The sequence below is a fragment of the Apteryx mantelli genome, chromosome 1 (genome assembly GCF_036417845.1).
Source record: "Apteryx mantelli isolate bAptMan1 chromosome 1, bAptMan1.hap1, whole genome shotgun sequence".
Classification (NCBI taxonomy): Eukaryota; Metazoa; Chordata; class Aves; order Apterygiformes; family Apterygidae; genus Apteryx; species Apteryx mantelli.
In genome coordinates this window covers 162,361,184-162,384,472 of record NC_089978.1, presented here as the reverse complement: position 1 = coordinate 162,384,472, position 23,289 = coordinate 162,361,184, and the positions used below count along the sequence as shown (strand labels likewise).

At 44.1% G+C, this 23,289-nt stretch overlaps 1 protein-coding gene across 1 annotated transcript in view; it reads left to right on the top strand.

Moving 5' to 3' along the window:
- Positions 1-6,038: 6,038 nt before the first annotated feature.
- SYN3 (synapsin III) overlaps positions 6,039-23,289 on the top strand; it is a 194,494-nt gene continuing 177,243 nt past the window's right edge. Inside the window, exons 1-2 of the mRNA XM_013947489.2 lie at positions 6,039-6,358; positions 20,155-20,212. Coding sequence (XP_013802943.1) covers positions 6,042-6,358; positions 20,155-20,212 — 375 coding nt within the window. The 5' untranslated portion in view covers positions 6,039-6,041. The remainder of the gene's footprint in view (positions 6,359-20,154; positions 20,213-23,289) is intronic.

Below are 23,289 nucleotides of genomic sequence, written 5' to 3'. Positions count from 1 at the left end.
GATATTTTGACAAGCAACAGTCTAACGGACAAGAAAGACCTCAGACTCTGGGTAGCATCATGGTCCTAAAGGTGGGCTGTCTCTGCTGCCCCAGGGCAGCCAGTCTGGATTCTTTCAGCTGTTTCAGACAGACTGCACAGCACAGCTGGTGTCAGTCATAGCAGATACCTCATTTCCAGACGTGTCTCGGGCTTTGGGATGTGCAAACCCTGTTGATTTTAAGCTTGTGCTGTAGTTTTACGTGCTTTGAAAAATCTCCATCGGTGTCTTCATTAGTGCTATATTGCAATGACTGGAAAAGCTCTGCAAACTGAAAACAGGCATGGAAATTCTTTTTTTCCTATGCTTTTTGGGACAACATGCAGTCTTGCCAACTCTTACAATTTTATTGTGTGTTTCACAGGTATTTGGTGAGTTTTCTTTTTCTAAGCCCCACTGTTCTGATTTGCTGATTTATGGGATTTCAGCTTTCATTAAAAAATATCAAAAAATGATTGAACACGTGAGCCTAGTGAGTCCCAAACTGCGGCAAGTGAGGTAAAAACCCAACAAAACCTCTAATTAATTTCAGATCTGCTTGTTTTATTCTGCTTTCAGTTTTTATTCTATGCCAAGCTTGTGAATTTGAAACCATTCAGTGTGAAACACTGAACACTTGAAAATAATAAATGATCTCTTGATTTTCTCCTTTTGAAGATATATGTGGCAAGCCATCAAGCTAGATTTGGCGCTCCCTAACACGGCTGTAAACTTCCCACAAATCCACTTCCACACTGTGCCAGTATACCAAAGGCAGAAGAGGATCTCTTTGAATATCTTAAATTTGAATATATCCTAAAGGTTTTTCATGAAAATGGGTGTGGAGGTACCACTAAGCAGCAGTTGCCAGGCGAGGTGCATCCCCTTGTATTTCCATCTGTCATGTAGCAGGACTAAGTGTGCAGCTCCCTTACAGAGAGGTGGGAGGATAATCTCCGCCGTTGACATCCACACTGGCTTTTATGTCTTGCTGCTCCCAGCACAGCTCGGTCGAGGCTGTCAGGAGCAGGGAACCAGATGCAGGCTGACGTGGTCGTGCTAGTTCATTACCTGACAGCATACATAAAAAGCTCTGGGGAAATCTAAACACACTTAGCTGATATCAGCCGATTGACTTCCGTTCCCTCTAGATGCTAGCACACATTAGAAAGTAATCCAGGGGGATGGCAGGAGGTTTAAGTGAACGTTTTGTTCTTGTTTTCCAACACACATCAGCAGGTTTTTTGGGATAAGTTGGATCTCTGTGGAGTATATCCTCAGAAAAAGCGCTTAGGTGCCTGGCTGCTGTCAACGTGCCGAGGGAGCAGATTGCTTACCCTTGTTGCCCTTCTGAAAAAATCAGCCAGGAAGTTTAACTGCGTGTTAGTAAGGGGCTGGCCATGCCAGCCTCTTTGCTATTGTTTTCAAGGTCAGCTCTGATTGACCTTGCTCTTGTTTCATTTAATTGGTCACATCGTTCCCTTTTGATTCCCTTACTGTGTACTCATCATGGGGATTTCCATGTTTTCCCATGTCATCTTTTGATTAAACTGATCTCAGCTTACTTCCTCCCTTTCTATCTGTGCCTTCTCCTCCTCTTCTCCCTCTCTCTTGCCTACTGTCTTTCTTCAGAACTCACTTTTTTTCCTATGACTTATTTATCATTTCCTCATCCTGAAATACAGCCCACCTCCCAGACCTGCAGCTGCACACACAGATCTCCACTGCTTTCCCAGTTAGCTTTTGGGAGCTGCTGTTTCACACAGCAACAAGTTACTCTTGCGTAGTAGGAGGCAGCTGCTGTATTGCAGCTTTGGAAACCCCAAAGGAGCTGCTGCCTTGCATGGAAACAGCCCATGGGCTGTGGTTTAGCATCTGCAGGGGGGTTATAGGCCTTCCTGCAGCTAGGTTTGTGCCTGGCACGGGGGTAAGTTGGTGGCTCGTCTCCACATGAGCCAGAGGAAGACCCTGATGTACGCTGAGGCAGGCTACGACTTGATGGCATAGGGCCAGCAGCTCCCTGCCTGCGGCGCTGGAGTCTTGGGCAGAGGTAAAATACCACTTGGCAGATTTTTATTGCCTTTGAAAAAGGTGTTGGCTCCTGGCTCTGTCGAAGTTACACCCCCACTTCTCTGCCAGAGAAGGATCTGTATGTATACCGGCTGGATGCAGTACTGTATACGAGTGTTGCACAGAGCCAGATTTGCCCTGGTTTCTCTCCCAAGTGCTGAGTTGTGATGGGTTCCACAGGGAGTTTCAAGCAGTGGGAATACGCTGCAAAAAAAAAAGGGGTCCTAATCTACTCAACCAGTGCCTTTATGCAAATGTTTATTGCTTAAAAGGGAAATACGATCAGTGTGCATGATGCAGATGCAGACTATGAGGTTTTCCAGTAAACAAAGAATTCTGATGGTAGTTTACACGGCTCCCATTGCAGAGAAGATCTCCTCTGTGGCAGCGCTAATGGCAATCAATAAATCAATATGGCTAAGCCACCAATAACTTAATTAAAAAAAAAAGAGACTATTTTAATTACATTACCCAGCTCATTAGGAAAATATATGTAATAAAATAAGGACAGTCCACGTCATCATTCTGACAGACCTAAAGCTGAAGTTCATGGAGGGTTTGCTATTCTCCTGTCCCTGAGCTGAGCTGGCCATTACTCTCTGCAGCAGCAGTGGCATCCTGTAGAATTCACCCTACGTGTGTTTGCTGGAGGGAGATTTCCCCATGACATCAGTTGCTTGGGTTTTCTCTCCTTCCTTTCTGAGCCAAGGGCATGAAGCCCAGTCTTTGCAGCGAGCAGAGGCAGTGCCAGCCTGCAGAGGGAAAGGCCAGCCTCAGCACCACATCCCAAACTCTCCAGACAAGAGAGTTTTGCCAGCTCTCAGTGTTTCCTGGGCAACTTGTTTCACTACCAAGCCCCTGGTGGAAAAAATGACAGGGCACTGTAAATATTACTGTTTAAAAGGATCCAGCAGGCCAATGATCATAGCCTTGTGATAAACATGAAAAGCTGTTTATTGTAAATCATGCCCTGAAGGGTGCAATTTGGGAAGCCCTGCAGCAGAGGAGCCCAGCATGCCTTCCAGACACTGTTCAGGCTACTCCAGCCCTTCCCTGCTCTGTGACGGCCCACGCGCAGACCTCCGGGCCATTCTTCTGCAGTGCAAAGCACACGCAGGAGAAAAGACCTGATTGCCCATTGTTTCGCTGTAGCTTGCTGATGCATCGAGAGGAGCCTATGTTCTTTCAGAAAACAAAAAGCTCTCAGGAGAGGAAACAGCTATGCAAGCACTGAGTACTGAGGGACAAAATCTTTCAAAAGCATGAAAGTCCTGCTGGGCTCTGTCTCTCAGAGCTGTAGGCTTGTGAAAACTGCCTTGTCTTGCCTGTACAACTGGGCCCAGGTTCCCTCCCGTGGCTGCAAGCTGCCACAGCAGCAATCGGCACCTCTCCAGGGAAGCTCTGCAAAGCATGCAAGGGGCAGGCATGCAGTACTAAAACAGCTTTTTTTGGTACAGGTGCCAGAATAATTCTTATATCCCACCCCTTGCCAGCTAATGCCAAGGTACTCCAAGAGAGCATATCTAATTGCTGTACAGTGTAATTGGACAGGCATTTGGAGCCCTTCTGACAGTACACAGATCTTAGATGCCCCTCTTAACCAGGACAAGACATATTCTTGAGTGCACTGTCATTAAAGTGAGGGGGCAGGGGGGCGATTCTTATTTGTGTCATGCAGGGTAAAAAACACGGTAGAGGACAGTAGTGGAGGACAATGCAGTCCCTTTTCACTGAGCCAGTGGCATATAAATCCCTCCAAGTCTTTGTAGGCTCTACCACTCTGGTCATCCCAGACACGTAACAGTGGATGGCTCGACACCAGTGCCTGTACCACCACTGGTGCTCATGGTTGCCATGGTGTTAGGGCACAAGTAGGCCAAGTGCTAAGTGGAAATATTTATGAGATGAGTAGCTGGCTCATAACTCATGGATGATATGCTACCTGCTTTTTTGGAAGGGTTGCTGCGCAGCTAAACATGGCTACTCAAATGCTCACTGGTTTGTGCGTTTGCTGCGTTTGTTCAGTTGCAGAGCTCTCCAGACCAGGCAGGAAGTCAGCACAATGCCTCGAGATATGTTATCTGCTGTAAATGTGGCAGGAAGTCATTAAAGATTTCCTCAGCTATTCCCTGGGAAAAGACTAACTCCAGGCTCTGGCAAAGTTAGAGGGCTATTGCTGCCAGGGCTGAGAATCAAAAGAAAAATCGTTCTAATAAGCAGATGTGCTGGCAACTTCAGTAGGAAGTCCTCTGTGCCAGGCTGCTCCAGTGCCCACTGGGTTGGGGAGGTGATGGATGACAAGATTTAGGGGACATGTGCCAAGGGGCTGTTTGTAGCTCACTCCCTCTGGCCAGGCTTGTTTGAGCCTTCCTAAGGCTCTAGGGAGCTAAGAGAGATACCTATGCAGACTGGTCTGAGTGCTTTGTCTCTAAAGCTTTGTAAATCCCTATTGTTGAAATTAAATGGCACTTTGTTTTAAGAAAGTTATTTGGTTGCTGTATGAACTTCGAGCCATAGCTCCGGGAGGGGAGATTCGCAGAAGCCAAACTCGTTTGGACCAACTGGGAAAAGAGAATTTCCTGCTGACAGGAGGCAACCGGAGACCTGGGGCAAGAGTGTGAGCAGTGAGGGACCTCACAGCAGGCAGGTCAAGGCAAGGACGTCTAGCACATATAGGGCTTCATTCAAAAAGAACTGAGAGGGGGTCGGGGCATGATTTAGTTATGATACCAGGAATTTGTTTGACTAGTCTCACTTGACCTATGGGATAATTCTTACTTTTGTTATTCCAGATATGTCTGCCTTGAAAAGCATTCATGTTTTACCAGCAATACTTTTCTACCTTTTTTTTTTTTCTCCTAAATCCCATCAACCAGGCTTTGGTCAAGACCCAAAGTCTGTCTCAGCCAAAAAAACAGTCTTGGGGAACTACTGCAGAAATCTCACTGATGGACTCTGTGTCTACAGATGCAAAACAAAAAAAAAAGTAACTATACAAATGCTGTGAGATTATCTAAATGGTGAAAAACTTAGTGTTCAACCTTGATTCTAAAAAAAAAAAAGTAAAATCTAGACAACCTAACCTGTAAAATCAGGTAGTCTGATATGTCTAGCAACCGCCAGTGTGCATCTGGCTCAAAATCTAATTCTGAGCTCAGGAAAGAGCAGGTGCAGAAATGAGTAGTTTGAAGCTTTCACTGGACTTAATCAAGACATGTAGGAGGACTTTTCCGCTAGTTGCTTTTATGTGCTATTTCAGCTTAGGATGTTTGCTTCTTAAATGCTGAGTCTTGCTTACAAAGCTGCAAAAGATAATGCATCTTTTTTTAGCTCATCGGATCATCAGCTAGTTATTCTGTAGCAAGCATATTATGTGTGTTAGAAATAACATACGTAATATCAAAAGTAAGTTGGGTTTGTCTCTCTTTTTAAAATTATCACTTACAATCAGAATATTTTTTATTTCCTCATGGTGAACAGAATTATAGTAATGGCTATAAGCATGCTGGGAATTTTTTTCTACTTACTTTGAATTGTTAGCCTCTAAGCTAGTGTAAGCTAGTCTGCCCCAGCTGGACAATGTTTTGGGACAAGTGAAAACCATGAAACCTATTTTGTTCCATATGTATGGTTATACCACTGTAGCATACTGCATAAAAATCAGCTTTGGTCATAAAGATGCCCATTTAAATGGACTAGAGAGCTGTTCTTACGTAAAACACACAGTATGTGCCTCACACATGTGTCTTTATGCTCCCACAGGAGAGAAAGAAAATATATCTGAAAAAAAAATGTGTATTTCTCCAGCAGGATTTCAAGGGGGAGAGCCTGTCTGCCCAGACTAGAGGGAAGTACCCTCCAGGTGCCACGCGCACAGACGTATTCCCCTGGATTAGTGACACTCTTATTTAGTCTTGCTCTTGCTGAGAAGACTTCCCCACAACACTTCAACAATGAATTTCCTCCGAAGGCGTCTCTCAGACAGTAGTTTTGTGGCTAATTTGCCCAATGGCTACATGATGGACCTGCAGCGCCCCGACAACTCCACTAGCTCTCCAGCTTCTCCTGCCATGGAGAGAAAGCATCTGCAGCCACCACAGCCATCCCACTCTTCCTCTCCTGGCACCAGCATCTTCAGCTCCATCTCCAGCGCCATGAAGCAAACCACACAAGCAGCCGCAGGACTAATCGATCACTCAGCCAGCCCCTCACCACCTGTGGCCCAGAAGCCCAAGATCCTCTTGGTGATTGATGATGCACACACAGACTGGTAAGTTACCACAGTCCTATGTGCTGCCTTCATCTCCACCAAGTTTGGGGAAGGAGAGGGATCAGGAGGCACAAGGTGTCTTTAGGGGGATACACAGACACTTTCACATCTAGGTCACTAGCTCTGGCCCCAGACTGGTTTCTGTTCAGTGATCCATGTAAATGGCAGAGTAGGTTTAATCTTGCTGGAAAAATATTTTGATTGACAAGCTCCTTGACAGCCTTATATGTATATGAACATACATAGAGCATTTGTGGCTCAGCAGACTTAGCTGAGCTGTCATATCTGGCAATGGTCCTAAGAAATTGTGACTGAAGGTGTGTTAATGACATGCTTCAGGAGCTCTTGGAGAGGCATGGTCTACTGTCTGTTTTGGCTCTGTAAATGAAAAGGGACTCTTCTCTCCAGTTCTTTTTCTCTTGAGCTTTTCCCAGTATGCAAATTTATACACAAATTAATGAAAAATAACCCAAGCCTTATATCACTAGTAATAATGACTTCAGCTCATGAGTTGAGCATGAGCCCTTCAACTGCAAATCATACTGGCTATTGGCAAAAGACTCTGGGGCTCAGATAAGCCTCAAGTTTGTCTTGTTTGAACAGCTCTCTGTTTAGAAACAGAAGTTTGGAAGTTTGTTTGTTGTGAGATTTGACAGCGGAGGACCCTTTCCAAAAGCCTTGTAGGATAGCTGAAGTTTTCCAAAATATAGAAGTGGCCTACTGTTTGCAGCATGCTCCGTTTCAAAGTCAGCTGATCTAGAAAGCTTTAGGCAAGCTGATGGAGAGACCTATTTCAGCGAAAGGCCATAGCATGTGCTGAGGAGACGCTGCGTTTAATCTGTCAGCTTGTGTCAACACAGCTGTGAGAAATTGTCACTGGCCCTCTGAGTTCAGCGAAATGGAAAGGGTAGCACAGGCAAGGGGAACATACAGAAGATCTGTCAAAGCGAAAGTAAGGTGGGTTACTAGGTCATGGCTAAGGGAGATAATTTTATTTTCGTCCCACGCTGCTCTTCAATAAAGTGGTCATCTTTGGTCATCTCTGCTTTCCCAGGAGACTGGGAACAAGATGGGACCTGCCTCCTGGGGGTATCCTCACAAGGCAAGAGTGCTGCTCTGCTCCCTTCCCTTAGTACCAAGGGGTGGTGACAGTGTACAGGTAGGTCAGGCTGCTTCAGCCAGCTTGAAGTATGCAAGGGAAAAGTGCAATTTTTCTCAAAGGAAAAACAACTTTTTAACTGAGTGGGAAAGTCCCTAGTAAGATAGTCCAGCGCATCAAATGTTTAAACAGCCTGGTGTCTTTTATCAGAGTAGCAGCATCTTAGGCAAGATTGCTCAGTCAGCCACACCAGTGCGGCACTGATGATTCCCCTGGCTGAACCTTGTTGTCTCTGTCCTGGGTGCACCAGTAAGTCTTACAGCAAACTGGTGCTCACTGACCTCTGTCTCTGCTTAGCTTTTCTGTAGTTCCTTGAAGATGCTGCCAGGTGGCAGTCCCTTAACACAGCATCCTCCTGCTGGGAATGGGAGTGCACAGCTCTAGCATCTGGGGCTTAGCCAGCGTTGCTTAGACCAAACACTGTAATCAGAGAGGAAAGCACTAGCTCAAAGGCCAATCTAGTTTTCCCTTGAGATTAATGGTGGCTGAAGGGAGTCTGGGCAGGGGCAAGGACAAGGAGGGGTTGGAGTCTGTTGCAGCACTTCCATGTTTTAAGATACATACTGCCTTGAAATCCTTGCCTTTATATGTCCCAGCTGCTGTTCTGTCATGCAGACTTCATGGTCTGTGAACTGAGTTTGCCCAAGCAGAAGCAGCTGGGAGATATAAAGACAAGGTATGGCTTCTCGTGCTGTCTTCACTCCTCAACTTGTGTGTAAGCACTCGGCGCATCCTGCTGTCTTGGCTATCCCTCTCCTGTCTGTAACTCAGCAGTTTTTACATATGATGGGGGACCCTTTTCACTTCTCCCAGCTCTCTGCCTCCATCCAAAGGCTTGAAAATATTAAGCAATACTGTTTGCAAAGGCTCCCTGCTTTCACTCTGTGTCTAAGATTCTGAGGGCACCAAACAAAATCAATGTTCACTTTCACAACAGTATCATGACACATGTATGACACAAAACCCAAGGAAATAACGTTACTAACCCTTGTCTACCACAGATTCCCATGGCTCTGTGTAGCATGGACAAAAACACATGCTTAGGCTAGAAACAATTACAACCTAAAGATGACATGTGGTCCTTTCTGAGAAAGTGTACCTGTGCAACCACTCCAGTGGGCCAGGACTGCTACTTGCAGTTGATTCGCAGGTCTCCAAACCTCACTGGGCCTTTGACAGCAACACTGGAAAAGAACAGTGGCTCCATGGATGTTAATTCTGGGTGAGGTACTTCTGAGTATTGCTGGTTGCCTTTTTGGTCTCAGCCAGCATGTTATGTGAGCTCAGGCTGATCAGTGTGAGATCAATGGCAGCGGTGTTTGCCTTCTGAGAGCTCAGCTAAAAAAGCTGATTATCTGGGGATTCTGGCTGTCCCCCCTGCTTCAACTACAGAAACAGTCCCAGACTTTGGAGTGTGAACAATAATCAAGTGTTACTTCTGTGCGCTTGATTTTAGCTTTGGAAGAAGCATCGCATTTACGATGCATTTCACCTCTGCCCACGACGGTTCTTGCTGCTTCTGAAACTTCTGTATTTTGCTTTTAAGAAAGGGCCCTTTCCTTCTTTTTTTGAAATAGTTAACTTGGCTATAAAAAAATGCCCAAGAAATAACTACTGAAGAGCTACCTTTGTTTTAAGAGGAGGACTTCCACAATTCTTCCTATCCCATAACAAGTTACATAGAGTTTACAACAAGGAGTAACTTGTTTACAGACAGGAAGAGTGAGAGACAGTGCAATCTGCCATTTGATTTCTCTTTTGTAAATGAAAACACTTTCTCATAATTGGAAACTGTAGCAATATTGCCAAGTCAAACATGAATTTATCATCACTGTTTGTATTAAAGCAGAGACAAAGAGCCATAATTATGGATTAAGACTAGGTGTTGCACAAGCACAGGACAAAAAGATCTTGCAACCTAAATAGGAGAGTGCGTACTGAATGCACTTTAAAAATAGAAAGGATTGCTATTTGTCACTTTAAGGAGCTACTTGGACTGCTGATAGTACACTATAGCTTTCGGCTTCTGTCAGAGATCTGGAGAAAGTGAAGAGCACCCGTGGGAACCCGTGGCCCATCTTCCTCTGTAAAATGCTTACCACTCCTGACATACAGTATGCTCTGGTTTATTCCGAAGACAAAATACCATGAAAATACTGTGAGCCCTACAGAACATAATCAGCTGCTTTCTGCATTAGCAGCAGTAAAAGAAAGATACATTCTATTAAAAGCAAAGGAACTGACCCAGCTTTCTGTTAAACTAGCAGTATTTGACAAATTTTCCATCTTTCTCCAAGACCCTGCTCCAGCACATTGCACAGAAAGCATACGGTTAATCTGCCACATACAGGATGTGCACAAGAGGAAAACACTATCTCTACAGCTCCTTCATTCTCTTGGCTTTGACCAGCAGCCCGCAGAAGTGAATATATCAGTGCATCCGCATGTTAGAGAAAAGCTCTGTCTCTCTTCTGTCATTAGTGTCATTAGTGCCCATCAGCTGGGCAGCCTCCACGTGGAGAACGAGGCAGGTCCTTGTGGGCCAGGCAAGCAGCCACTTCCAAAAATTAATCCACAACACACCTGCAGCAGCTGCCAGAAAATGGAAGTTCAGACACGCATATATACACACACATGCACGTGCACACACACATACGGGCATGCATGCAAACACGCAGCGAAAGGGAGCGGGACCACAGGACAAGGAATGGCAGAACTCCATGTAACAGCAGAGCAGCTGGCTCCAGCACCCTGACCTCATCCAGGAGGAAAACATCCCACCACTGGCAGTTTCCTTGCCCAAAGCACTATTAAGTCAAATCATCCTCTTGCTGTACTGAATTTCTCAGCAGGTCAAACAGGATTTAGAACCGTGAATTGTTAACCCCCATCATCTGCAAAAGCACTCGGCTTTCTAGCCTAATGCTTCAGGTTTAAACCACTTATTTGAGAAGTGATCATGCATAGCTAAGGTTCCCATTAATACCACATGCTAAAAACATTGCTTTTTGGACCAGACAGAACAACAAAACCCTTACATAGTTGCATTTGCTGAATATCTCATATCACTTTTCAGAGTCATTGGTGTGTTTTGCCCAAATTCCAGGCCCTTTCAAGTGCTATCAGTGTTATATGCTGTCTTGCACAAAATGCATGTGCCCCAGGCACTGCAGTTCTACACACAAAGGCTGTGCCATGTTTCACAGAAAAAAGCCCCCATGGATATTTTAAGAGAGAGAAAACTGCACTGCTGTTTTCCCACTTTATAGCTAAAGCTGTGTGAACATAGTGGCTCCAACAGTCTTGGAAGTGAAGGAAGAGAAAAAATATGATTAGTACTGAATGAAATCCTCCTTAAAGCATGCAAATAGTTCTTTGTATAATAATAATGTCATAATTTAGGTCTAATTATGGACTGACCTGACAGGATTACCATGTCTCACTGCAGGAAAGAAATTATCAACCCTTTTTTATTAAAATAAAGCAATTTTTACTTCTGATAGTACATGACAATATTGAGCCTTAAAGATGTATTTGTCAAAAAATGTCTCTGGTCAAATAATAAGTCTAATACTGAATTTTACTAATTTGGGGTTTTCTAAGCCCTACTTTTTTGCAAAGAATTGCTTTTCAAAAATATTCTGCAAATGTCACAAGTCATTTCATACTTTCAGCAGGCTGAAGATGGTTTACTAGGGTTCAAATTCAGAGGGATATTTCTGTACCTAGCTCAGTGAAATATAATGGGAAGAGACTGACTAGCTTTTGGATTTGAACTTTATTATCCAGAGTGGATACTTCAAATTTGACCTCAGGAATTTGCAGGTTAAAATGCAGAGTTTTGTCTGTATTTTCGGATAAGAAGACCAAAACCATCTAACATGGTGGTAACTGTCAATAAATAATTATGAATTAGCTTTTGTTATACAGAGATTACATTCTTAGGTTTCAGAAATTCTATGTGATTATGAAGCTTTAATTTGGAGAACTTACAAGTGAAATTTATGTTTTCACAAATCTATCATAAAAACATAAATTTTTGTTATTTGACTATGTCTACCCAGGACTGAATATTTCTGTGACTTGGGGACAAAGTTCCATTCTGGAGAAAAGGGAGGCACATTTGTGTTAAGCGGAGTGCATGTGTATATAAAACAAAAAGGTGCTTGGAAGCAGCAAGAAGGTTTTGAGAATTAGCCATATTCCCTAACATACAGGAATAGGGGTAAAAAGGGGGTAAGGCTGTCAGAGGTATTCAGTAAATTGCGTTTATCACATAGCTCTTCAATCTGTTTTATGTATATCACCATCATGTCTGTCTGTATTTTTGTCCTGTATATGTAAAGCAACTTGGGATCTAGTCCTGAATGAAAGGTGATACAGAAATGTAAAGGATTAGTATCATTACAAAAATAGACACAAGGAATATGGAAAACATTCCCCACCAGGTTATAAATATGCTAATGCAAGTCAAATCTGGGACCTTAATTACTTTAGCAGAGTTCCTATAAATGCATAGAATTTAACCTCAGAATGTCCTGCCTAGTTCTGTACATATTAAAAAAAAATCCTCAGATGTATTTCTCAAGGTTTGAGCCAGATTACTTTTGTATGAAAGCCAACAGCCTTGCCTCAGTGTTGGTTCAAGTTAGCCTGGTTCCCTTGCCCCTAAAGTTCAGAGAGGTTAGAAGTGGGCTTCCATTCAGAAGAGTAACTGGATTAAATATTGCACAGTCCTCAACAAAATGATACCTCTTGCAAACAGCTCCAGGCCATACCATCTAGATTTAGCAACATGGAAATGTTCCAGCAGTGTACTATTTTGAATAATACACAAAATAAAATTGCAGCCTCATGTTGTACCGTAGCTCTGAAGCTGACTTAAAGAACACGCTCGAGCTCTTTGTGACAAGGACGGATGTGACTGCACATCAGCCCTTGAGAGAGCAGATGGGGGGCCTGGGGGGGGGGTGTGGAAATCAGACCTACAGCAAAGTGTCCTTCCTATCCTGACAACTCAGGGAAACACAAAAAGCAATGCCCCAAAGCAATAGCATTTCACTAACTAGTGCTTCTTCTCTTGAGGAATCACTTTGAATATCCCTGTTTCTTTAGCAGGAGGTGGTGCAGGAAGGAGAACAGCCTCTGAGATGCCTGGAGGCAGGTATTATATGGGACTCTGTAGTTCTTTCAACAGAAACAGCAGCCTGAATGGTTGTGCATCTGCAATTATTAAACTGCTAGTGCTTTGCAAAACCAGGTCTCCCCTGAAAACAGACCTTCAGTTCCATTCATCAATCTTTAGCCCTAAAAGAAAGGGAGGACTCACAAAAGAAGTTTTTAAAAACCCTTCTCCCTTCCCGCCCCAAAGCTTCCCATTTTGTGTGCATTCAGCCCAAGAAAATCCTTCCAGCTCTGTAAGATGGGACCTAGGACCCTCATAAAGGACTTCACCACAAGTATTTCCTTTATCCAAAAAAAAATACCACCATCACAGACCAAATACAAGCCACTTCAGGAGAGGAGACAGAGACATTTCTTTTGTTGGTGTGATCCTGTAACTAATAATGCCTCTGGGGTAGTTTTACAGTAATCAGAGCAGGTTTGGTCTTGTGGTTGCTACGAGAAGGGAACAAGGGAGATCTGTTCCCATGGACTCGCCATCTGGCCTCAGACACTGAGGACGTATCTGCAACACATCTGAGCTGGTTCTGGATTAGGTAGCCCCAGCAAGCAAGGTGGTGATAACACCATGATCAAGTTAATCTAGCCCTGGGGAGAAACAGGGCTGAGCAGAAATATACCACATCCCAGGGCTGGAGCTGATATTTTTGTGGTGTTCATGGTGAAGAGTATTTGGAGCTACGTTTTGTACTGATCCAAACCATAGATTTACTTCTTGATGCCTCTCTCCTCTCTCTGTAAAATTGGCGATACCATTTCCTCCTTTTTGCTGTTGTGTCTGGCCCACCTAATCTGTGGTTTGGACCTTGTTTTCTGAGATGTCAAAATGAATGCCTTCTATCAAGTGTTTATGTACCATCTTTAGTATCCTGGTTTCCTCTAGGGTTTCCTGAGTAGTCCTACAGAATAAATATTAACTACCAGCCAGTCTGTCCCTCTGGGCCATAACAGGTATGGACAAAAACCCCAGTAGCCTGCAGATCCCAGCATTTGTGGAGTAACTTTCTTTCCCTTAGACCCTGAGCAGTCAGGACTTGACCATCTCAAAAGTCCTTACTATTTGTAGCTGGGAATTGCTAAACTGGAGAGAAGGGGTGAAGGGTTTGATGGCCAGCCCGTGAAAGGGAAAAACCTTCCTTGTTTTCACCCCGAAGAAAGAAGGGCACAAATGCATCTCTTCTCCCTCCTCCCCTCCCCACTGCCTTTATAGCGCGCTGGGGGCTGGGGGGGGGGGGGGGGTCAGGGCATTCCAGAGGCTGCTCACTAGTATCCTGGAAACTGCCTCCTTTTTCCCAGTCCCAGCCCCTTTTATGAAGGAGACAATGCGGACATACAGTGAGTGCCTTGTGCATCACTTGGGCCCCCAGGCCCTTTAACAAAGGGATTTCTTACAGTGGCTAACACGCCCCCTCCATGAGGTTCCCCCCACACCCAATCCAGGGGGCTTCAGACTGGCATTTTCTAGGCTGATCCAGAAAGTAACTACATGCCTTATTTTCCCAAGGGACTTGAGAGAAATATTTGTAATTCGATTCCAGGGAAATAATTCAGATGATTCCACAATTTATCCATTGATCCCTTTTGGTTTATTTACTCACTTCATTCCTTCACCACTTCTCTACCTCTTTCTTCCTTCCACCTGCTCTGTTGCCCACCTCTCCCCATGAGTTTTGCATATTCCCCTCCTCCTCAGCATGTTTTTTTCTGGCACCTCCACAGGGTGGGAAAGGCTGCCTGAAGTTCCAGATAAGAAGTGGGCACCTTCCAAACCATGGTTTGTTTGGTTGTTGTGTTTTGATCCCGAGGCACTAACATGGTCAGAGGACTCGAGGAATGTGCCATTATGACATCCCAGTGTCCCTCTTCCACATGCTCGCCTTGATAACAAGCCCATTTCTGGGGAGCAGGTACCATGCTTTTGTAGCTCAAACAGTGATGTCCCACTGCAGTGGAGTTTAGGCTCAGGCTTAATGCTGCCCTTTCTTATTTGCCCCATTGAAAGACCAACATCTCTAACTCATCTGTTAGTTGATAAGAACAACACAGATGCTATTCCATGAGGCAATCGCTCTGAATTAAGTAGTCAAATAGAGCAATGGGTTGGGATCCTCCCTCTATTTCCACTTGGGGAACAAAAACTTGGTTTTCAATGAGATAAAGTGCCAATCTAGGAATGTCTCAGACTGGCTGATAATGTATCTGCATGTAGCCATGTGGACTGCTGTGGACCCACTAACCTTTGAGCATCTGAGGCACAGCGGCCCACCCAGTTGTGAGTCTGCTGACAGGGCAGCTGCCATGTGACAGCAGCTCTTCTGTGGAGAGCAGAGATAACAGCTGCTGGGTTACTCCAAGACACACTACCAGCAATTGCTACATCAGCTGCACTGAGATCCCCTACAGGAAGCTTTGAGCTGTATTTCCTTGATCTCTTCCTATCCTAGAAAATTATTTAATATATAAGCCATTTCACAGGATATCCTGAAGAAAGTGCCTTGAATTTTTTACAGAATACCCACTTGTCTTCAGAGCTGCAAAATGTGTCATAACCTTTGCTTCATTCAGCTAATGGACCCACAGGAGCAGCTTTAAGCTTTTGAATCATTGCCTTCCTCCAGTCCCTCATGATTCACTTCACAATCTCGTATCCCTCCTGGTACTTTCATCCCGCTGCTGAGATGCTGCAGCTGGCTTTCTGCACTTTTTCTTACACAGGGTCTGGCTGGTGGCACTGCACCTGGGGATGAGCGCCTTGGGCATCTTCTTCAGCTATTGCTTAGTACCCAGGTGTCTTTTTCTACTCCACCCATGTGCAGAGCAATATGCAGCCTGGTAGAAGTTGTACAGTTCTCTGCCACACTGTATCCCACAGACCCTGAGGAAAACACTGAGGCAGTCCTCTGAAGCAGCTTTGATATGCTTCTTTGCACTGAGAGGGAAAAAGGCAGGGTTGGGAGAGAGAGCAAATAACTCCAGGGGAGACTTCACAATCTCTGTGCAAATCACACATCCTGGAGTCCTGCATTAAACATGTGCATTGGTTGAGGAATTGAACACTTATTGCACCTATTTTTGTTCTAAGGCAGAAAGAGAACAAGGTAGATGTAACCGGTTGTATAGTGCACTTTCACTGACAGAGAGAAATTGCAGGCTGCAAAGTCACTTACAGTGACTTTTCTGTACTCCCCCAACAAAAGTAGCTCATGAATTTTGGCCCTTTGCCACTTCTCCTGGAAGCCTCTACTCCACATGGGAGAGTTGCTTCTGCTGTGCCGTGCTTCCCAGTGACTCACAGCACAGCAGGTTGGCCCCAATTTGTGTATCCCAGCCCATTGACCCTGCATGGCGTCCTCCAAGCTCTGGTGAAGCAGGTGAAGCAACGGTTTTGAAGGGGGACTTAGTGCCCTATCAGGACTGAATCCTTGTGTTTGCGAAATATGAGCATTAGTGCAAGAGTGGAGGGGAGCATGTGGATCCAGGCAGCCCGTGCATAGGCCTAGTACGAGCTGCCCTGCTTGCATGTCTGTGACACCTGAGGGATAAATTGGGCTGCTGGTATTCAAGTGTCTTACAGGTGTGTTTGTAGTCTTGCATCAGTCCTGGCATCCCTTATGCAGATGTGTGCTTCACAGGTGCATAAGGGCACTAATGCTAGGCATGGGCTTTCCATGACATGCCTTTTATGTAGGTGATTCAAGGTGAATTGGTCAAAACTACCAGGCTTTTTTTTCCTCCACTTCTATTAAGGATACACTCTGTATCTGAGAGAAAATAGGGAATATGCTTCCTCCAGCCACACTCATTGAGGAAAACTGGAACTGTTTCATGGCAGCTCTGGAAAACAAGCTTTTATTCTTTCCAAATTACTTCATAAAAAGAGGCATCAGATTTCCTATGGCCCTGTAATCATGTCAGGACTGAAGCAGAAAGCAGAAGTTATGTTTTTATGGTGTCTTTGCACCCAGAAAATATATCCCTTTCCAGAGCAAGCAGCTCCCTCATCACAAAGAGAGAGGGATTCAAGGCAAAGCTTTCTCCCTGAAAGCAGGGGCAGACATTTGGCTGCTTATTATGGCACTGCCTCTCCTCCAGCCAGTGTGGCCACATTTAAATGCATTTCCTAGCCCTGTAAATCCCACCCAAGAACTTGCTCTTAAGCGTGGCCCTGCAGTCATGTTCAGTCAAAATATGTTTACATGCTAATTTACCGAGATCACAACAACCACACCACCCCATCTACACCCTGCATAGCCAAATTGTAATACTGTGTTCTGGAGGGTTGAACATCTGGCATGTTTTAAAACAAAAAAATGGCCAGGCTAGCAATGGTCAGCACCGCACACTGCCCAGGAGCGGGGGTGGATTAAATTGGCCAGTGCCTGGCTCCGTCTTCCCAGGCCTCATGTTGGGAGTGCTGGGGAGGCAGCCTCTGCCTCCTGGAGGTGACAAGCTGAAGTTGGCTATGTTGGGAGGTCAAGGGGGAGACACTTCCGAGACTCCCCAGAGAGCCCTTTGACTGGTCTTCTGGGTGAGGCACCTAATTGCAATACAAGCTGCCTAGATAACCCCCCAGCAAATCACTTAGGGGCAGATGTCTAGAAGACTGGGGCCCTTAGAAGCTCACGTTATTTTGGGGGAGAGAACATTCACAGATGTCTGGCATGCTGTCCAACCCACCAGAAATCTCTCAGTCTTTTTTTTTCTGCTGCATCCTCATCAGAGCAGTATGCTCTTCCTCTCCTCCACCCTATGCTTGCTGTGCTCTTTTGGGGACCAGAAGCCATTTCACATGCTGCACAGCACCAGACAAAAGCTTCCTCTTGCCACCAAGATATTGTGCTGTTTCTGCAGCATCAGTAACGATTCCAGCTTCCTTGAAATTTCAGTGGCTCTAGGGTGAGACTAAAGCCATTTTTCATTTCAGTATGATAGCCTCTACTGCCCAGGGGCTCAGAAACACCAGGTGTGAATTGAAAACATCACTCCATCTGTTTCAGAGATGTCTCAGTAAGAAGTGTTTCATTCTTACCCTGGACTGTGTCAAAATGATGGGCTGACCAAAACATTTGGCTGCAAATTGCTTAGCACCTGTAGTTTTCAGAGACACTCAGAGCAGGTTAACCCCCTCTGGGAGCTGTCTTTGAAAGAAAGTTATATATTGAGCTGTTCAAAGAATTTTATCTGAGAGATCAGAATGAGCCAGCCTGCGTGGAAACAGGGATAAGAAGCAGAGGTCACATGGTGTCTAACTCGAGGTGCTTTGCTCTACTCTGATGAACCCTCACATTGAATGCTCCCACTATGTGACTATCTGTGAACACGGCCAGTATTGTAGAGCTTGTAGAGAGGAGTTTTTAATTGTATGAAAGTTAATTTCCTGGACTAAGCAGAGGAAGCCTCTTCACTCCATCTGTACTGAGTTGAAGACTGTGGTTAATCACACTTCATTACAAGCTGAGGGAAAGCAGCACCAAAGAGTTTGCAACCAGCTGGTCAGCACAGAGGAGAGGCTATAGAGGGAGGAAGTGTGTGTTCATAAATGTGGGTAAGGACTACACATTATGAGTGTTCTGGGAATAGAAACAAGTTTGTACCAGCGCATACAGTGCCTCAAATTTCAGACCAGTTCCTGTGGGCCCACTTAAAGCTTATTCCAGTTTTTGAGAAGTCGCTGGTTCCAGTAATATTCCCTATGTTTAACAGTGAGGAATGTTGCCAGACCCAGTAATACCTCTAGAAATACGATGGAATTATTAAGTGTAGTTAGTGTTCCTGTTTATTGTTAGAGGCGTGATGTCTCAGCTTGTCTGGTGAGTTGCTTTTTTTCATACAACACTCACAAACTCAAAGAGGCAAAAGATGGCCAGAGCTCTGCTTTTTATACTGGACAAGTGTTTTTGAGCCACTTGGTCTAGGTCACACCTGGCTGTTACACTGTCCTGCACTAACTTCTATTCAGAGGTCTTATTAGCACCAGGCTGATGGATGGGCTGCCTGAGAAGGGAAGCGTAATATGGCCCTCAGATACCCTCATTACAGCCAAGCAGAAAACTTTGACATTTTTTATGTCTTTTTTTAATAAAACAAAGACTTTTGACTTGGTTTCAAGCCAATATCCTGAAACCAAACAACTTTTTTATTTATGTTTCACATTGCTGGAGGAGGGGAACCTTCAACTGAAAACTGGTGTGTGTGATGGTTTTTTTAAAACCATGGGGAAAATTGCCTTTCTACTGCCTCTCCTTTTTTATTGGAACAAATAGACACATAGTAAAAATGTGATCCAGCTTCTTTTTTGCTAATACTATAAAACAGGGAGCAAAGCCGGCTTCCCCTCATTTTCCTTTACTTCTTTATTCTGTCCTATCTTTGCCAATTGGAAACAGAATTCAGAGAGTTACTTTGTTTCTGGAAACAGTTCTTGAAGGGCTTAACTGTGTTTTCAATGCTTTCCAAATAGAAGTGTTTTTGGGGACCTAGATGATCTTCCTGAAATTTTCAATACAGAAAAATGAGGGGGAAACTGAGAAAATAGTCTAAATTCATGTTTTCTGTGCCTTTTTTTCTGCCTTTTGTGATGTTTGTTTGGTGAGGGGAAGAGTTGGGGAGAACAGTCACAGAGGAAATCCAGCTGGCAATTGCCCTGGTTATTAATCACAATAAAGAGTATAAAATACAAATACAAATAAAAAGGCTAAAACTGCCTGCCCTTTTCCTGTATCTTCTTCTCCAGCACTACTGTCAGCCTCCCCCTTTCATGAGTGACCCATCCCTCTGCAAGTGCTCTGTTGTGTATGTAGTGTAAACAGCTAGGAGCAGAGGTAATGGAAGATATAACAGAACAATCCTTCCCATGATACCATTCAACTCTGAAACAACTATAGTTTCTCAGTTCAGAAGATGAGATCCTTCATTAGTGACACTGTGGAGCTACATATGCTGTTTATCTAAATTAGTATCAGAAAGACAAACAGAATGGAAAAGCAGCTCTGTAGTGAGAGAGAAAGAGAGAAGGCTTTACAAGTATTTCAGCTGTGTTGATAAAGGTCTTTGTTCAGCATCAGAAGAAAAAAGTTTCTGATGCCTTGGCATAGCATAAAGTTGCTCTCCTTCTTTTTCCAGATTAAGGATTGGGTATTAAATGAGATTTAGTAAGGCCTCATCATTGATTAGAATTGTTGCTCTGGAAAAGATTAGGAGAACATTTGTTTTTCAGTTTGAAAATAAAATTAAAAAGTCACAAGCCTTGAAGGAACTTTCCAGTGTGGTTTTCATCTGGCTTGGCAGGTTCCTCCTGGAGAACAGAAAGATGAAAGAAGATGGGAATTAGGAAAACATGCTGTGACCCGGGTAGAAATTCTTCAGCAAAAAGGGAAATGAAGGAGCAAAACAGTACATAATGAAAACCAAAAATCTTCTTTGACCATGTCCATCTGTCTTCTTTCTTCTGCAGGGCCAAATATTTCCAGGGGAAGAAGGTGAATGGAGAATTTGATATCCGAGTGGAACAGGTCAGTGATAACTGAACTCTGCTGTAGGAAATACGTGTGGACAGGGCTGAGGTCTCAACCACAGGTAAACTGTGGATAGCCTTCAAGAGAAGAAAGGAACTAGGGAGAAATTTTAAGTCATGTCTATTTTATAGAATTATGGAAGCCATGAATGAAAATAGTCTATAGGGCTCCTCACTGCCTTTGCAGAATCAGTCTCTATTTCACCTTCAAATAAAATTTTCAGTTGTGTTTATGGGACTGTCATTTCTTCCATTGGAAGACTACTTCACAGCCCCATATGTGTGCCTGCAAATGTGCAAAGCCAGTATGCCATAATGCATATTGGCAATGTTATATCCCACATGCAAGCTATATGTCTGGTGACTTATCCTGATTCAAGCCTAAATCCTTTGGTTTCAGTATACAGAATAACCACTCATGGCAAAAACTCTGTATCTGTTGAAAGACCATAGGAACAGTAAGGGGTCTCAGGTCCTATCCTCTGCTTCCAAACTGACATGCTCTGCAGGAGGTTGGACCAGTTCCTTGTTTATCTGTTCCTCTGTTAGCATTGGCACCAACCATTTATTTCATTTGTAAACTCTTTGGGATGCAGACTGTTCCCTCCTTTCTGTGTTGGTGAAGTTCCTAGCAAAATGAAATCCCAGTATTGACTGAGGCTTTTAGATACTATTGTCACAGTAGAAACAATTGTCAGTCACCATCTGCAGATGTCTAACTTGAAAGCAGACGTAAGAGGGGAGAGGTGAAGAGATGAGGAGATGGTGGTCTTGAAGGAATCACATGCCTATCTTAAACCCAGCAGTGCTATAAAACCACTTCAATGGGTAAAGAAAGCTGGTGAATGTTGTTTGAATGACCTGGTGTTTCCTGTCTTTATAAAGCTGGTGATTCTGTGTCATGTGTGTGTGTGTATAAATATATTAATTCAGTGGTTTTGAAGTCTTTCTCAGGACACAAAGGAGTACTGTCTAGTTGCCTAGGCCAGTAGATGAGAGCACATGTTCTGATCAGACACTGTCTGGGAGAGAAAAGTTAGCAGGATGTGTTTTGGAACTGTGATACTATGAACCCTTCATCTTCCTCTTTTTATTGGTATCTCACTTGTCAGTACTTACTGGTAGTAACAAGAACAATTCTCACTTCCACCTCCTGATCAAAGTCTTTATTTTGCAGGCAAGTAAATGTCCTAAAAGAGAATGGAAGAAAAATTTGCACTTCTCACATAGAAGCATGGAATCATGTAATAATTTAGGGTTGAAGGGGCCTCTGGAAGTCATCAGGCCCAGTCCCCTGCTGAAAGTAGGGCCAGCTTCAAAGAGTCCTGTTCAAAACAAAGTCCTGTTCCAGATGAAGTCTTAATTCTTTCCTAAACCTCCAGTCTCTGCCTTTTCCCTCTTAGTCCTCCCCCTCAAAGGTTATTCCTCTTGAGCTTCTTATAAGGGAACTATCTCCAATGGCATCTGTGTGGAGGACGGCAGAAATGGACTCTGGATTCCTGGCAGGACTGACCAGTAATGGCCCTTGTCAGTCACTGCTAGGTAGCTTATAGCATTCCCCAAAGACTCTTACAATGAGACTCTCCCAGCCCATCTCCTGAGACCCTTCACGTAGACTGAATGTCCATGGTTGAGAAAAGGCACCAAATGGCTCCAAGCAAAGGCTCTAAGACTGGCCTGGCTCTGCTGGTGAGGGCCATTGCCAGCTCCTCTTGCAGACCCATTTAACTATTCAGTGTAGCAACTGGGACACTGCTTGAGGGGATGAGTTGCATACTCAGTAGGAGAGTTCAGTAACAATAAACAAGGGTGCAAGCTGCTTCCACTTGCCCCGTTCCTGCCCCTCAGATCAGGCAATTGAGTTTCAACGTAGCAGGCTGGGAACTGCTCTTGACTCCACCAGACCTTGAACACAGAAGAGATCATCACTTTCCCAGTTAGATCACTGTCTATCAAGGGAAACACAGATGCTCCTTTGTCATGGGCAGTCCTCGAATCTGACCTCAGGCCCCTGTGCATATCAGTCAGGCCAAGAGAGGGGCACTTCTCTCTTCAGACTCCAGCTCTTTGTCCTCTTCTGGTTTCACCCTTCCTTTCTTCCTCAGTATTTCATGATATTTTATTTTTGTTCATTGCTACTTCCAAGATCACCTGCAGCCTTCCTCCCCTCCTTGTCATCTTCCTTTGTTACAATCCCGGTTTCTAAACTTTCGTGGAACATATACCCTAAGGCTGAGAGCAGACCTTCTCCCGAAAAATGAATGTTCTTCCACAATCTCCTTATGGAAAAATGTGGGAAATAGCCGTGCTTACCAGCCTGATGCACACCTTTCACTTCGAGTTCCCAGATCACTATTCTTTATGACAAAGCCAGAAAAGAATCATGTGAATGTCACATAAACTGTGCCATGCTGCAGTAAGACCTGATCTTGTTGTTCAGTTCTGAATAAACTCTATATCAGATCAAAGCTTAACTCTTGGGGCACCTCTGAAGCCACTTGTTCTGCTCAGTAAGTTCATTTGGTTTTTCAGCTTTCTGTCTGATCATGCTTCAGATACCCAGTTGCCCCAACCAGAAATACAGATTGTCTTAGGAGAAATTTTTATACTTTGTAAGAAAATACAATTCTGACATGAAAAGCTAAATAACAAAAAAGTTTGAGTGGTGGAAAGTAGTGAAATGAATTATTCAAATGCTTAACATTCTTTAAAAATTGCATTGGGAAAGAGGAACTGCCTTAATTTTTCAGAGAGTGCTAATTTTTTGCCTTTCTTCCAGGATGCTGAGTGGTTGGTTTAAATTGAATGATTTGCTTTCTTGGTTTTTCTCTTCCTCTTTCATCTCCGTCTGTTATATCTTCATCCTATCTTAGCAAGCCATTTTGGCAGTCTTTGGGAGAAGCAGAGAAGGAAAATAGAGTTTTTTTTTTTTTAATCATGACATCACTTATTTATAATGCAATGGGAGTGTTGAAAGCAGCAGTCTCTCTCTCTCTCTCTCCCTCTCTCTCTCTCTCTCTCTCTCAGCAGCAGGAAGTAAATTATCTAATCTGGTTATACTCCCCTACCAGCTCT